The sequence below is a fragment of the Oreochromis niloticus genome, linkage group LG3 (assembly GCF_001858045.2).
Source record: "Oreochromis niloticus isolate F11D_XX linkage group LG3, O_niloticus_UMD_NMBU, whole genome shotgun sequence".
Taxonomy (NCBI): domain Eukaryota; kingdom Metazoa; phylum Chordata; class Actinopteri; order Cichliformes; family Cichlidae; genus Oreochromis; species Oreochromis niloticus.
In genome coordinates this window covers 23,914,245-23,927,788 of record NC_031967.2, presented here as the reverse complement: position 1 = coordinate 23,927,788, position 13,544 = coordinate 23,914,245, and the positions used below count along the sequence as shown (strand labels likewise).

At 43.5% G+C, this 13,544-nt stretch overlaps 1 protein-coding gene across 1 annotated transcript in view; it reads right to left on the bottom strand.

The window, feature by feature from the left end:
* actn3b (actinin alpha 3b) overlaps positions 1 to 13,544 on the bottom strand; it is a 36,676-nt gene that overhangs the window by 2,644 nt on the left and 20,488 nt on the right. The window contains exons 3-20 of the mRNA XM_003447547.4: positions 12,611 to 12,730; positions 12,432 to 12,518; positions 10,433 to 10,520; positions 10,140 to 10,218; positions 9,599 to 9,680; positions 8,423 to 8,508; positions 8,088 to 8,180; positions 7,394 to 7,624; positions 6,494 to 6,641; positions 5,749 to 5,899; positions 4,493 to 4,601; positions 3,336 to 3,476; positions 2,714 to 2,896; positions 1,993 to 2,127; positions 1,570 to 1,749; positions 1,327 to 1,473; positions 1,043 to 1,108; positions 759 to 917 (exon numbers count right to left, since the gene is read on the bottom strand). Of these exons, the coding sequence (XP_003447595.1) occupies positions 759 to 917; positions 1,043 to 1,108; positions 1,327 to 1,473; positions 1,570 to 1,749; positions 1,993 to 2,127; positions 2,714 to 2,896; positions 3,336 to 3,476; positions 4,493 to 4,601; positions 5,749 to 5,899; positions 6,494 to 6,641; positions 7,394 to 7,624; positions 8,088 to 8,180; positions 8,423 to 8,508; positions 9,599 to 9,680; positions 10,140 to 10,218; positions 10,433 to 10,520; positions 12,432 to 12,518; positions 12,611 to 12,730 (2,285 nt within the window). The remainder of the gene's footprint in view (positions 1 to 758; positions 918 to 1,042; positions 1,109 to 1,326; positions 1,474 to 1,569; positions 1,750 to 1,992; positions 2,128 to 2,713; positions 2,897 to 3,335; positions 3,477 to 4,492; positions 4,602 to 5,748; positions 5,900 to 6,493; positions 6,642 to 7,393; positions 7,625 to 8,087; positions 8,181 to 8,422; positions 8,509 to 9,598; positions 9,681 to 10,139; positions 10,219 to 10,432; positions 10,521 to 12,431; positions 12,519 to 12,610; positions 12,731 to 13,544) is intronic.

Below are 13,544 nucleotides of genomic sequence, written 5' to 3'. Positions count from 1 at the left end.
AGGATGAACTTCACTGTCTCTTGTATTGATTTCAGATCATGTGGGTCCCATTGGATTTTTCTGTTTTTTAAGGAGTGCCATAGCACTCTTGACTTTGGGAATGGCTGCCCTAACTGGTCACATATTCGGGAGCTTTGCTGCAGGCTAACCATCCGAATTTGAAAGGAAACGATGGATTTCTGACATGCAATCTTAAAACTGCCAGCTATAGTCTGCCTTAGCTTTTAAAATGTATCTGCATTTCTAATCACTGAGTAGCAGGTGAGACAAGAAGTCTCAGCCCAAATACACAACATGGACAAAAGTGTTGAGCCACACAGTCACTTAATCTGTGAATTCAGGTGTATAAAATCAAGTACCTAGCCACGCAGTCTGTCTTTACAAACATTTGTGAAATAATCAGCTGTTCTAAAGAGCTCACTGAACTTTTTTCCCCTCAAATATATTTTACAGTTATCTGTAAGTGGTGTTATTGCAAAGTAGCAGAGTCCAAGAACCACAGCAACTTAGCCACGAGTGCAAAGGCGGATAATGTGTAAAAGTGTCATTAACATCAGCACTAAAACTGTGTGCCGGGAGCTTCGCTACATGAGTTTCCCTGTCTGTCGCTCCTTTTATATGTCCCAGTACTTTTGTCCATATCAATGTGTCCTCTGGCTACACTGGAAGCTCTGTACGGGCTAAATAAGCAGACTGGTCAATGGACTGTTAGATGATATCAGATATAAGGTAAGAAGATTCTGTATCCATCTGCTCACCTTGTCTGAAGCCAGAATCTTGAAGGAGGCCATGACTTGTTCTGCAGTGTCGGTCTCGGCGGTCTCGCGGGTCATGAAGTCGATGAAGGCCTGGAAGGTCACAACGCCTGTGTTGTTGGGGTCCACCAGGGTCATGATACGCGCAAACTCCACCTCACCCTGTCAGCAAAAGCAACAATCAGCAATCGTTACTGTGCAAATGAATCATTAAGTCCTTATAGTTTACATTTTAACTACGCTCAAGTTGTTGTACAAGTCAAGCCTATGAGCGCCCGACCACTGACCAGATCGTAACCCATGGAGATGAGACAGGCACGGAAGTCGTCTGGGTCCATCATGCCGTTTCTCTTCTGCAAAGGAACAGCACAAGGTATCTCTTTCATTACTCTGCCAAAGAGTCGTAGTAATTAATGAATTCATTCATTAGTGATGCTAAAACATCAATAAGAGTGAGCTGAAGTGACGTATCTGAACTTTTTCAGCCTCTTAAATAGGAAATGCCAAAAATAAAGTTTGAAAACTATACGAAGCACCACTCCCTTCTCCTCGACCTCCGGTGTCGCCTCACCCTGTCGAAGTGGTTGAAGGAGGCCCTGAACTCGTTGAGCTGCTCCTGGCTGATGCCCTTGGCGTCGCGGGTCAGGATCTGGTTCTCGACCTCGTTGATGGTTCTGGCGATAGTGGTGAGCAGCTGCTCCCAGCCCACACGGATGTGCTGCAGTGGAGAGGGAATGGGAGGAAATTAAAACAGAGGTAGAGAGGAGTGAGAGCTAAGCCCGTCTGCAGATCGGGCTGCGGTCTGCATGCACACCTCCATGGTGTAGTTGGTGTGCTTGTTGTCGAAGATGAGGGACTCCTGGATGAGCTGGTGGTCTCCCTCCAGTTTGTCGATGTTGGATTTGTAGTTGATGATGTTCTGCTCGTACTGCTTCAGGCTGTTCATCTGTTCCTCCAGGGAGCCGGCGATGTCCACAGACACGTGGCTGATCTCCTGCAGAGACAGGAATCGATGAGGAAACGCAGCACTCACCATTCCAGCATGGTGTTTATATGCTGAGCTCAGATGTATTTTCAGTGCCATAAGACGAGAGGATGGAATATTTTCAAGGGAATTCAGCATACTTTTACATATTTACTGCATTACTTTGTAGCAACAGCTGAGCGTTACTGTTCCCACAGATCACGTTGATCCGACTGTGCAGATTTACACACAGCACAGTCCTCAGTCTCGTACCTCCATCTTGGTTTGAATCCAGGGTCCGATGATGTTGGCCTGAGCGGCGAACTGGCGCCTCAGTCTCTCATTGGCCTGCTGCCTGGCCACCTCCTCCTGGAGCATTTGGTCTCTGAGGGGCACGAAGTGCTTCACCTGCACACACAGTTTATATCCGCTGACTATGTGTAACTTATATTACTACAGTTTACTTAAAGATGTTGTCACCTCTACCATTTCTACACTTGCATGACTGCATCTTTAAATTTACTGAATGTTGCTGTCACTTTATCCAAGTCTATAAACATAGTTTTTCACTCCAGATTGTTACTTCATGATTGCCCAGAGGGAAAGAAAAAAAACAGATCTGTTTCTTGAGCACAGATGGTCTGATGTGTGTCGCACTACGACTGCACTGACAGGCTGTCCTGTGGAGTTATTTTGATTTCCCCTGAGAGCCTCGCAGCCAGCAGTGTTGAGTGTCACTCTAACCCACATGTACTGTACTATTCCTGACCTGTCGCTATGTTTGCGCTGTGCTAATATTAGCTGGATGACCAAATGGAGTGTACACGGAGAGAGAGAGAGAGAGAGCCAGGTTGACATTTGCTGCTTACATAATGCTAACTTTCTGAAGGCAGATTTAAAGAGCAGCCACGCTCCTCATTGTGTCTGTGATATAATGATTAATTTGCTCCTTCCACAAACGCTGTGTTCGCGGTGTCTGTTTGACTTGACTCACAGTGTCCCACTTAGTGCTGATGTCCTGCAGGGAGAGGTTGGTGTACGGGTTGATTCCGGACAGCTTGATGCCGTAGGTCTGGGCGATCTTCAGGATCTCGTTGTGGATGCCCAGAGTGGCCATGCGCTCCTTGTCGGCCTCGGGCAGAGTGGCCTTGAACTGGTCGTGAGCTGTGATCAGACTCTGTGTGGGAGAAGAAGAAATATAAGGAGGCGTATTAGAAAAAAAGAAAGTGTGTTTTTTGTACAACATCTTCCTTTGGTACAGATTTAAATGTCTGAGAAAAAAGAAAAGTTGTCTTAAACGACAGACGGCACTCAAACATCAAAGCTGCTCATCAGTCAGTGAGTGTTTCCTCTTATTATCATTCAAAAGATTTGTGTTAGCTTCAAAGCAAACACCAGATGCTGCCCCTCAGTGAGCCTGGTCCTGCTGGAGCTTTTCCTGCTAAAAGGGAGTTTTTCGTTCCCACTGTTGCCAAGTGCTTGCTCATAGGGAGTCGTTCTATTCTTGGGGGTTTCTCTGTATTATTCTGGGGTTTCTATCTTACAATATAAAACAGCTTGAGGGGACAGTTGTTGTGATTTGGTGCTATATAAATAAAACTGAATCAGATGGTTACCTGGATCTCTTCAATGCTGTGGACAATGAACATGTCCTGCAGGTCCTCCATGGCTCCGTCCATCCAGTTGTTGAAGGGTGCCGCCCTCTTGGCGAACTCCAGGTACAGCTGGTCAATGGTCTCCCACAGCTTCTCCACACGCTGCCGTCACAGGGAGAAACACACTTGTGATGCTGAAGCAGACGTGTGCATGCAAACAAGGCCATTTGCACTCTGTGTTGTTTTTGTCACTCCTCGCTCAGCATTGTGAAAACATTAAGTTGAATTTGCAGATCAAAATCAAGGCGTCTTGAATCACATTAGCCATATTTGTCTGGTGTCTTGTGCTTATAAAACCGCACAACTACACAATTTCCAGATCTTTCTACCTACTTCCTGTAACTCTGTCACTTCCTGTAATCACTGGAATTCTGCTTTTCAGTCTGTTCACATGCAAACTCTCCTTTGTCCGCTTTCCCTCCATGTTTCCGCTGCTTTCTGATCTCAGAGAGCAGCCCACGGTTTGCCTGCTGTTTCTCAACTCTCTCCTTTTTGTCCCTGCACTTTCCTCCTGACCCCCTGCTCTCTCTGAGGCAGACGGCCACCCCAGAAACTCGTTCAGCTGGAGGTGTTTTCTTGCTTGCTCGCACCGTATTGTTGAGTTTCTATTTATAATATTCGAACCATATAAAAGTGTACTCAGATCTCTGGACCTGTGCACTACAACTGAAGCTGAAATGACTTTCCTCCACTGCCGCCTGCTCCTAGTGTTGGCCTCTAATCACCAAAACTCAAATTCATATTACAATAATCACAATTTTATCTCTGTGTGAAACATGTTATTTTATCTTTAGTATCCCACACTCAAAATCATTTATGTAAATTTTTTTTAGTGTCACTCCTATTATCCAATCATCTAAGCCTGACCGCACCCTCCCAGCCAATCAGCTGCTAGCCCCTGCTGTGTACAGTAACTGCAATCAGCAGTTTTGCACCACCTGTTGTGCATCCCGCGTCCTCCCCATCGCCTCCCTCATCATTCATGCACTCATTTCCACTCATCCAGCTCAGGGTCTCGGGAAGGCTGGAGACGATCCCAGCTGTCTTTCCAGACTAAAAACTGTAACATGTGTTCACTGAGTTGTTTACATAAGCAGCTGATTGCTGTTTAGTTTTACCTCCAGTGAATCCCTCCTCTTCTGGGTGAGCGTGCCCAGATTGTCCCACTGGTCACAGATACCCTGACAGCGGGTGTTGACTGTAGCAGCATCGTGGTAGTCCAGCTCACTGGAGAGAGAGAAAAACAACAAAGCAGACGAGTACAGAGACCGTTATCACACAAATAATTACAAAACGGTAACAATATTAGCTGAAACTCAGCTAAGCTCACTAATAAATCATCATTAAGAATAATCAAGTTTGTCAGATGAGTGAAACTCTCCTTTCAGTCAGTGTAAAGAAACTTAGCTGCACGTTTAACCAATGAGATTTCTTAATATAAGAAAAACGAGCTGAATATTAACAGTGTGTCTCAGTTATTCTACATGATAAAGTTCAAGATCTCCGGAGTAAAATATTAAAAAGTAAAGTGTAAAATTAGAGAAATCTCTAATTAAATGACTTTGGTGTGGTATGAATAACCATGAGGGAAACGCTGTTAAACCTGTGAAAAAAAAACAGTTCAAAGTGTAAAATTTATGTCCTCTTTCACATTTTCCAAAGCTGTCCAATGGGCCGGATCAGGGTCTTCACTGGGCTGATTCTGGCCCCCCAGGCCTTATGTTTGACACCCCTGATCTAAAGTAGTAAAGTTGAAGAAACTCTTCTGTGAAGTGATCTCATTTCTCCAAATAACCAGAATATTTAATGCCCTTTTATTAGATGCATTGATATTTCACCCTCCTTTGAGTTGACGGTCATCTAAGAACTTTTCTTTTCTGATACCGAGGTCACGATTTGTGCTTTTGAAGTCCTCGCTGATAAATTACACTGTACATTTTCAGCCTTACAGTGCTGATCAGCTCATATACTGTAACATCAAAGAAATCATCTCAAGGCTATCTCGGAAAAAAAAAGCCCCGAGGAGCTGCGGAGGATAAGGAAATGGCGAGATCAGAGGTTTCCGCTCTCTCGTGAAGCACCCTTTCATCTTTCTTATCTCTCATTAATATTTTCCACTCATCTGTTGCATCTTTTGTTCCTGGCTGCGTTCTCGTCTGCTCTCGACATCCCTGCCGTCACTTCAGCTACTCGCTTTCTTCCCCTGCTCTTCCTCCCGCGGCTTTTAAACGAGCTCTTCTTCCCATTATCCAGAATAATTGTGTGATCATGCTTTCTCCACCCACGCCCCCGCCCATCACGATTTTTAACATCTCCCTTTCTCCCCATGACCTTAACGTCCGGCATTAGGACACATCTTGTCACACGCTCTCACTTCAGCTCCTGGGCGATGGCGGCGATCTGCTCCACCCTGTCCTGGTGAGCGGCGAGGTCGCTCTCGAAGGCCTCGTGCTTCCTCATCAGGGCTCTGATCTCCATCAGCGAGGCCGACTCGTAGTCCTTCTGGGACAGAAGATCCTCCTTACCTGAAACACACACAGAGTTACTTTAAAGAGGCTCCTCACAGTAGAAAGTCCGGCCTACAAGCTTTTAAAGTTTTACAGCTCTTGCTCAGATTTTTATATCTCCTCTTCCTCTTTTCTCTGACTCGCTGGATCGTTTCAGTGTCCTCATGAATCATTAGATCCTTTTTAATCACTCTGTATAATCTTATTGGGCCATTTATGGTGCTTTGATGAGGTTTTGAGGGTTATCTTTTGGTGCTTTGCCTTATTACACAGTGAAGTGTGAAGACTCACGATTAACCGAGGTAAAAAGTTACAAAAAATGTATCATTTGATACATCAAATATAAAAAAAAAAACCAGGAGAGGACAAGAGCATGTTTAATATTTGATAAATGTTTCTTTTACACAAAAAAACCCCACCTTTCACTTGTTGAGTCACTGTGTAAATGACTACACTAAGAAACATCCACATTTGTCACTAAGGAAGCAAGCAGCGGTCTATCTTTGCCTTTAATTCAGTTTATTTATACAGGGCCAGCACTCACCTAAAAGTGCTTTATATTGTAAGCTAAATACAATATAAATAATAACGCAAAATCTATCCGCCCCCTACCTGCGGTCCAGGCCTCGTGCATGGCGCACTTCTGCTTGAACTTCTCGGCCAGGTGGTCGAGTCTCTCCAGGCGGCGGATCTCTGTCAGCAGCCACTCCTCGTAGCCCTTCTCCACCTGCTCCAGACCTTTCCAGGCATTTGCGATATCCTGAAGAAGAGGGAGCGGAGGAGTGTTAGCCGTATTATCGACCCATTCGAGGGGAATTAAGAGCTCGTGGCGGCCCGCTGTACTCTGAACCTGAATTGACTTGAGCTCGTAGACCTTGAGCTTTTTAATATCTGTAAATTTCTCAGAAAGCAGGTATGAATATTTTCTTTTCTGGTAGCTGAAAAGAGTCTCTTTGAAGTTGTGCTTTATGCAACGAAGATAAGAAATTCACTGATGATGAATAAACAATTTTTTCTTTTATATTTTTATGCTTCTTCTTCTTGTCTAATTTGAACTGAATCTGGGTGAATGTTTGCTCTGGATCGTACTCCACTCACCTTTAGGTGGAAGCTTGCCTGCTGGTGGGACACCATATGTGGAAGTCCCTGTTGCTGACAAACTACTAGAAAAGATTCAGTGTGTGTATTATCTCTGTTTTATTCCCTGATGACGGCCTCTGTGCTGAAATGTGTTGCAGTCATTAAATAACCTTGCCATGAAAATAAAGGCATTTTGATTTTATTTTGAAAGGGGAGAGCTTTGGCATTCGTGAATCCTTTTCAGAGAGCGCCTCGAATAGAAGTGCCCGAGTCTAACCATTAATCGAAGTGTAAATTTGTCGTTTTGGTCTCTTTTTTCAAACTCTACATCTCATAAAATCCTTTCCAAACTAACACAAAGAATTTAATCTTTCAACTAATATGAGAGCTTGAAAATCCTCAGTGATGCATTAAATCGTCCTCCTTGCTCACCGACACCATCTTGCCCTCAGAGGGCATGAAGGCGGGCCTGTTGCTGAGCCTCAGCTTGGTCTGCAGGGTGTTGAAGTTGATCTCCAGCTGGCATTTCTCCTGCACGCGGGGCGGCTTGTGGACACGACGGTAGTCACGGAAATCCTCCAGCTTCTGCTGCATGGCGCGCATGGTCTGCTCCGCCACGCGGTTCTCCAGCCAGGGGATGGTGCGACGGATCCACTCAAGAAGCTGCAGAAGAGAAATGCAAAGGTTACTCAGAGTACTCTGATTACTGCAGTTTATATGCACACACACACCATATGACCTGTATTGTGTATGTCTTTAGTGAAAGAATGTCTTTATTTAGGTTCATTTTTGTGCATCAGTTCTAGCTGTCTTTATTTATCAACTTTAAATATCAGCAACTTGCATGTATCTGATTATTTAAAGATATAATGCTGTGCAAAAATCTTGAGCCACCCTTCATTTCTGTACATAGGAAAAAGTTGCTCATATTCCACCACACTTTCTGCATAAATGTGCTTAGTTGTCAACTTTCTCTTTTATGCTTCTATAACTGAGAAAAAAAAAATCGATTTTCATAAAACGACTTCAGTGAAGGAGCAGAAAGAGTGAGGAGAAGTATCGGTGCAGAGGAGGAAGTGCGGGACAGACTGAGAGTGGGAGTTATGCGGTCGCAGCGGTTTCTCACCTCGCTGGCCAGCTTCTCGTACTCCTCCATCAGTTTCTCGTTCTCCTGGTTGACGGCCAGCACCTTGCAGATACGGTTGGCAGCTGTCTCGGCCTGAGAGGGAGAGTAGCAACAGCTGATTTACAGAGATTCACGCAGCTCGCACGTTTACTCAGCGCTGTTATGTCACGACGACCGCGTTTCACGTGTGTCATCTGATTTATTCAATCACAAAGGGAACACTTGCTCATTAGGTTTGTGCTGCTGAGCTCCTCGATCCACAGAAAAATAACAACATCAAAGTGAAACATGGAGAAGTGAGGTCCTCTACCGCAAACATAAAAACACCAGCTCACCTGCTCTGCGCCAGCGAAGGCGTGGTAGAAGCAGGACACGTAGGTCATGATGGCCTTCTCGTCAGGTTTGGGTGTGTTCACAATATCTGAAGGTGCGAAAACAATGTTGAGCTTTATTATTATGTGATTTTAAAATCATCTTCGCAAAGGTTTTAAAGAATGATCCGCAGTACGAGGAAAGCAGAGCAGAGTTTTGATTTATTTTTACCGCATTTTATTCTGAAAAGCCACTTTGTCAGATTCAAAAAGCATTTTTTAAATAAAATTTTTTATTAAATATTTAAAAAATTGATACAGCTTAGTGTGGAAATATTGTATCGATGCAGGGACACCAAATATTTTATGAAAGAACTAGAACTCATCTCGCCTGATAGGAGCAGCCTTTCTGCAGACAGCCACAGTCTGACCTGGACTGACTGCCGTCACTCTCAGAGAGACTGATCAAGGTTTGCAAATAGCTTACAAATGCAGAGAGATTACCAACATGCTGCCATCAGTCTGAATGGATCTTTGTCAATGATCCCAGCTCGACTGGCTGCCAGCTGTTTGTGTTCTGGTTATATTCCTGTAGACCAGGAGGTTTACTGAGTGCAACTGTCATAGTTAAATGTGAAGTCCTGTCTTTTGTAAACAGCAACAGACGTGATTTTTGACTATTTATTGCAGTTAATTGTCAGAAACAGACTGTGTGTAATTGCAAACTTGACCCCATTCAATCGCAGGCTGATAGCAATTTAAATTTAAATAAAATAGATGCTGACAAAGTTTAACTGTGAGGGCAGCTGTTACTGCAACAATCAGCATATCGTAAAATCGTACCGTGGGTTGTCTGGTGACTCCCACCTCAGTTAAATATGCTTGATTAAAATGTGACCATCATGCATAAAGAGCATTATGATTTATTCTTGCATTAATCACTCGTTTTAGGACATCTGCCTACAAAGTACTCATATTTCCAAGGTCAGAGCCGCCGGTGCCTGAGTAGATGCATTTAAAGTGATTTAAAACGCATTCATTTTTTCAATGAAGATGATTGAATTTTCCGAGCAAGCAAGAGCCACCAAGTCTGCCATCATGCATCTCGCTGCAGCTGAGGTCATCACCGTGCGTGCCAGCATAACAAGACAGAACCCGCTTCCTGCACTGCTCCGTCACTTTGACGTCTCGTGGCCTCACCTTCAGCGTCGAGCATCTTCGGGATGTCCAGGTACTTCTCAGCCACCTCGAAGGCGGTGTTCAGGTTACCGATGGGGTCGTCCTGAAGAAACACACAATCAATGTCACACACGTGCACGCCAAAAGACTGCATGGGGAAGCACGCCAGCCATGACAGTTCTGATGAGTGTTTTGATCGAGAATGCGAGAAATAAACCTCATTAAGAAATGTTTCAGTTTCAGAGTTTTGGCAGGATTTGGCGAGCAAACAGCCGCGCAGTTTCCAATTCTGTCGCATCACATCCAACTTTAAAGGATGCAATTTTGGACAAGGCAAATATTCTTATTAACACTCTTAATCAGTCTTGTGATCTACAAGTGCAGTATTTTGGTGGGTTGTCTTTTTGGGTTCTTTCTAATGAGCTGAAATTCAGTTCACAGGAAAAAATATTTCCAACAGAGCTTCAATGATGAAAGTGAAAAGACATAAAAAAAGACTGCATTAATCATGGTTCAGTATAAAGGTTGAAAATAGAGGGGAAAGTAGGGAAGGACAGGCCACCTTTCTCAGTTTGGAGTAGTCAATGAGGTCGGGTCTGTGTCTGTGGATGAGGGCACACAGGGCCAGGCCATCCTTCCAACTGAGCCGTAAGAAGAGGAAGAGGAAGGAGGGGGGCATGAGTGAGGAAACAGCGGCAGGCAAAGAGGCGCGAGGAGAAAAGAAGGAGTAGATGATCAGTGGGTGACATGGAGGGAGGAAAACATAAACAGGAAAAGAAATCAGCATCAGACAGAAGTATAAGCTGAATGATTGCAGTTCCCTGCTGATGCCACAGGTCGGCATCGCTCACCCACCTAATGTGGAAGTTCTGTACATTGACGTTCCTGTAGGGGGCAGTCTTCCTCTGGCACCACAGCAGCAGACCCTCCTTAGCAGAGGTCTCTGAAAAAGTTGAGAAGAGGAGATGATTTTAGATGAGGGTTTGTGTTATTTTGAACATTAAGAGAAGAGGAATAACGGTCAGGAAGAGGAGCAGGATGAGAGAGAGTGATGGGGGGCAGCTGTCAAAGGTTTAAATACTGCACAAAGATGTTTAGGATCAAGATCTGCCATTAAAAAAAAAGGTGTATGATTTTAGCAGCAGTCAATATATTTCTCAAGCTCGTCTGACGGGTGGCTTAAAGATAATTTCCTGCACTAGTGGAGGGAAGAGGAGTTATGAGAGGTTAGAGCGAGGTCGACTGCGAAGAAAGTCAAGCTGTATGACAGCAGAAGAAGATTGAAGAGCTGAAGCAATAAAAGCTAAGCTAAAGGAGATGACTTGAAGGTAAGTGGGGGTGTGTGGGCGTGGGGGCGGAGTGTGGAAGGACAGAGTGAACAAGGTCGGAGTCTTTGTAAACAAGAATTTATTGTGGGTTGACCTGCTGACAGCTTTAAGGTTAAAATAAAATGGCATGAGGTGCAAATGCAGCTCAGGGGTGGGATTACCAAACAAGGAAGCAACAAATCACTCACACACACACACACACACACACAGCACTTAAAGGCATTAAATCTACCACACTCATTTCCAGCCTCATCATTTTATTCTAAAACTGCATCCACACTGGAAGCGCTTCACTCTCTGTGCATCGCTTTGAAGCCAGCGGCTGGTCGCTTAGGATATTCCAGGCTGTCGTTGCCTAGGTGACCCTCTAATATATTTACTACCAGGTCATGTGTCAATCATCGGCGTTCTTAACTTTCATTGGTAGTCGTTTCAGTTGCTTGGCTGGAAGTTTACTTCTGATTGTGCCCACTTCCTGTCCACAGTGGTACCTGTAGCTCGGCTGCATGCCATTCACTTTCTGTGGTCATTGGTTGCTATGGTGCTGCAAATCATTTCCAGTGTGGACGCAATTTAAGATATTATTATATCACTTAAGATAGCTTTGCATGACCATACAGTTTGAAATAAGCTTTATTTAGCTAAAACTGGGCCTTGGTTCATTCTCTGTCAGAAACTCGAAATTTTATCTCCTCTTCCTCTTTGATTGGCTTTCCTTTGAAAACAGAAGATGACCATATTAGGACATCTGCTCTTAGTGACATCATACAGAGCTGAGAGTAGATTGGTCTGAAACTAAGTGCTGAGAAGTCTCAAGGAGAGGTTTAATATGAGCAGCTACAGTTTTAACAGTATATATACTCGTGTATGTGTGAGTGAGTGTTGTTTATCTCATTTTCTAAGAAGATGACTCAGAATGCCCTTCACACATTTGACTGACTAGTACATATCCAAGCTGCAGTGCTCGTGCTGTTAGTTTGCTTTCATAAAGTGCATAAAGGCAAAAACACAGGTCATTTTAGCTCATTGCCAGTTGGTTGCCAGGCAACATTTTGGCATCATAAAACATTATATCTTCAACCCTTAATTTGTTCATAAACTAAATGTTATTATTGTGAAATAAAAATGATATGATGCTTTTATAAAGTGTTATAAAGCTGAAACAGGTGCTTCAGAGGCCTGAGGTGTACCTGTGTGCCAAGTTTGGTTGCTCAACTCCTGATTGTGTGGGAGGAGTTGGCAGCCAAAAAAACAAATAAACACACAGAGATTTTGTGTATTCTAGTAGGATGTGTGTAACTTTGCGTTCACGTGACTGTGTTTGAGACACAGACAACTGTCTCTGTCTGTTGTGCTCAGGCATGGTGACTGCTCCAGCAGTTTCTGCACTCTTACAAAGACTAATTGCAAACTCATAACTCGTGCATTATCTCCCAGACTCTGTATTTCACTATTTTACAGCTTTAACATAAAAAAAAAAGTTAATTTAAGCTTCAAAAATTCAGTGTTGCTTTATGGAAACACACCTTCCACAGAGATGTCCTGGATGGCGAAACGCAGGATGATGGTCCAGATCATACCAAGAGTCATCTTCACGTTACCGTCGACGATTTCTACAAGACCGAACCAAACACACGGACGCGTGTTACTAGTCTTAGTAGATCCAGATGAATCAGATAAAACTCTTTTAAAGGTCTTGTCTCACCCTCAGCACCAATAGACACCAGCTTGACCCCCTTGCTGCAGATGAAGTCCAAAGCTTTGTTAACGTTGGCGATCTTGTGGAAACGCATCTTGCCTTTGTCGGGTTTGGGCAGCCTCTCACCTGAGAAAGACGAGAAAAAGATTTATTAGCTCATCCATCAAGCTGATCGGTAGTTATTGTTTACACCGACTCCAAGAACATTTGATCTCCCGCTGTACAAAGATCTGAAGACTCCTGGACACTTTGACTTGTTTGTGTTATTTTATTTACCAAAGAACACAATTATGAATCATAAGAGTAATTGCAGTCATAAAACCTGCAGAGACGGAGCCAATGTGACACCACCTGTTTGTAGTCTACAGTTTTTAATATTCTAGCTCAGCATCTTGATCTTCACCATCTTGTTTTTTTTGGTTTGCTTGTTTTTAAACCAGACATCACAAAAGACAAGTAGACCTGGCAGGGAAATGCTGCGAACTAGTCAATCACAAAGTAGAACCGCCTACTTTATCATATACAGAGTTTATTAAAAAGAATCATCCGATTCCAAAATGCTGTAATCCTGCAGCTGTTCACTGTTAATGTTTGAAACACATAGTTAGAAAGCACGGGTTCGTGAGTTTCTTGTGGTTTCTGGTAGGTAGCGACGAAAGTACGATGAGTTTTATTCGGCCGTACATTTTAAAATTTACCACAAGTTTCTATGTTCGTTACTTTTAAAAATATAGCCTTTTGAAATCAGATGATTCTTTCTGATGCAGCAGTCAGAAATTAAAAAAACATGACTTAAAACTTGAAATATAAACTAACATTGAAAGTTTTCATTGAGGTCATAAAATCACGTGAGCGATAGTTTAATGTTCCTCTTAGATTTCTTTACAGTCAAACTTTGTTCAGTCCCCCCCTGGTGGCCACAAGAGAGAATGCAAGTACT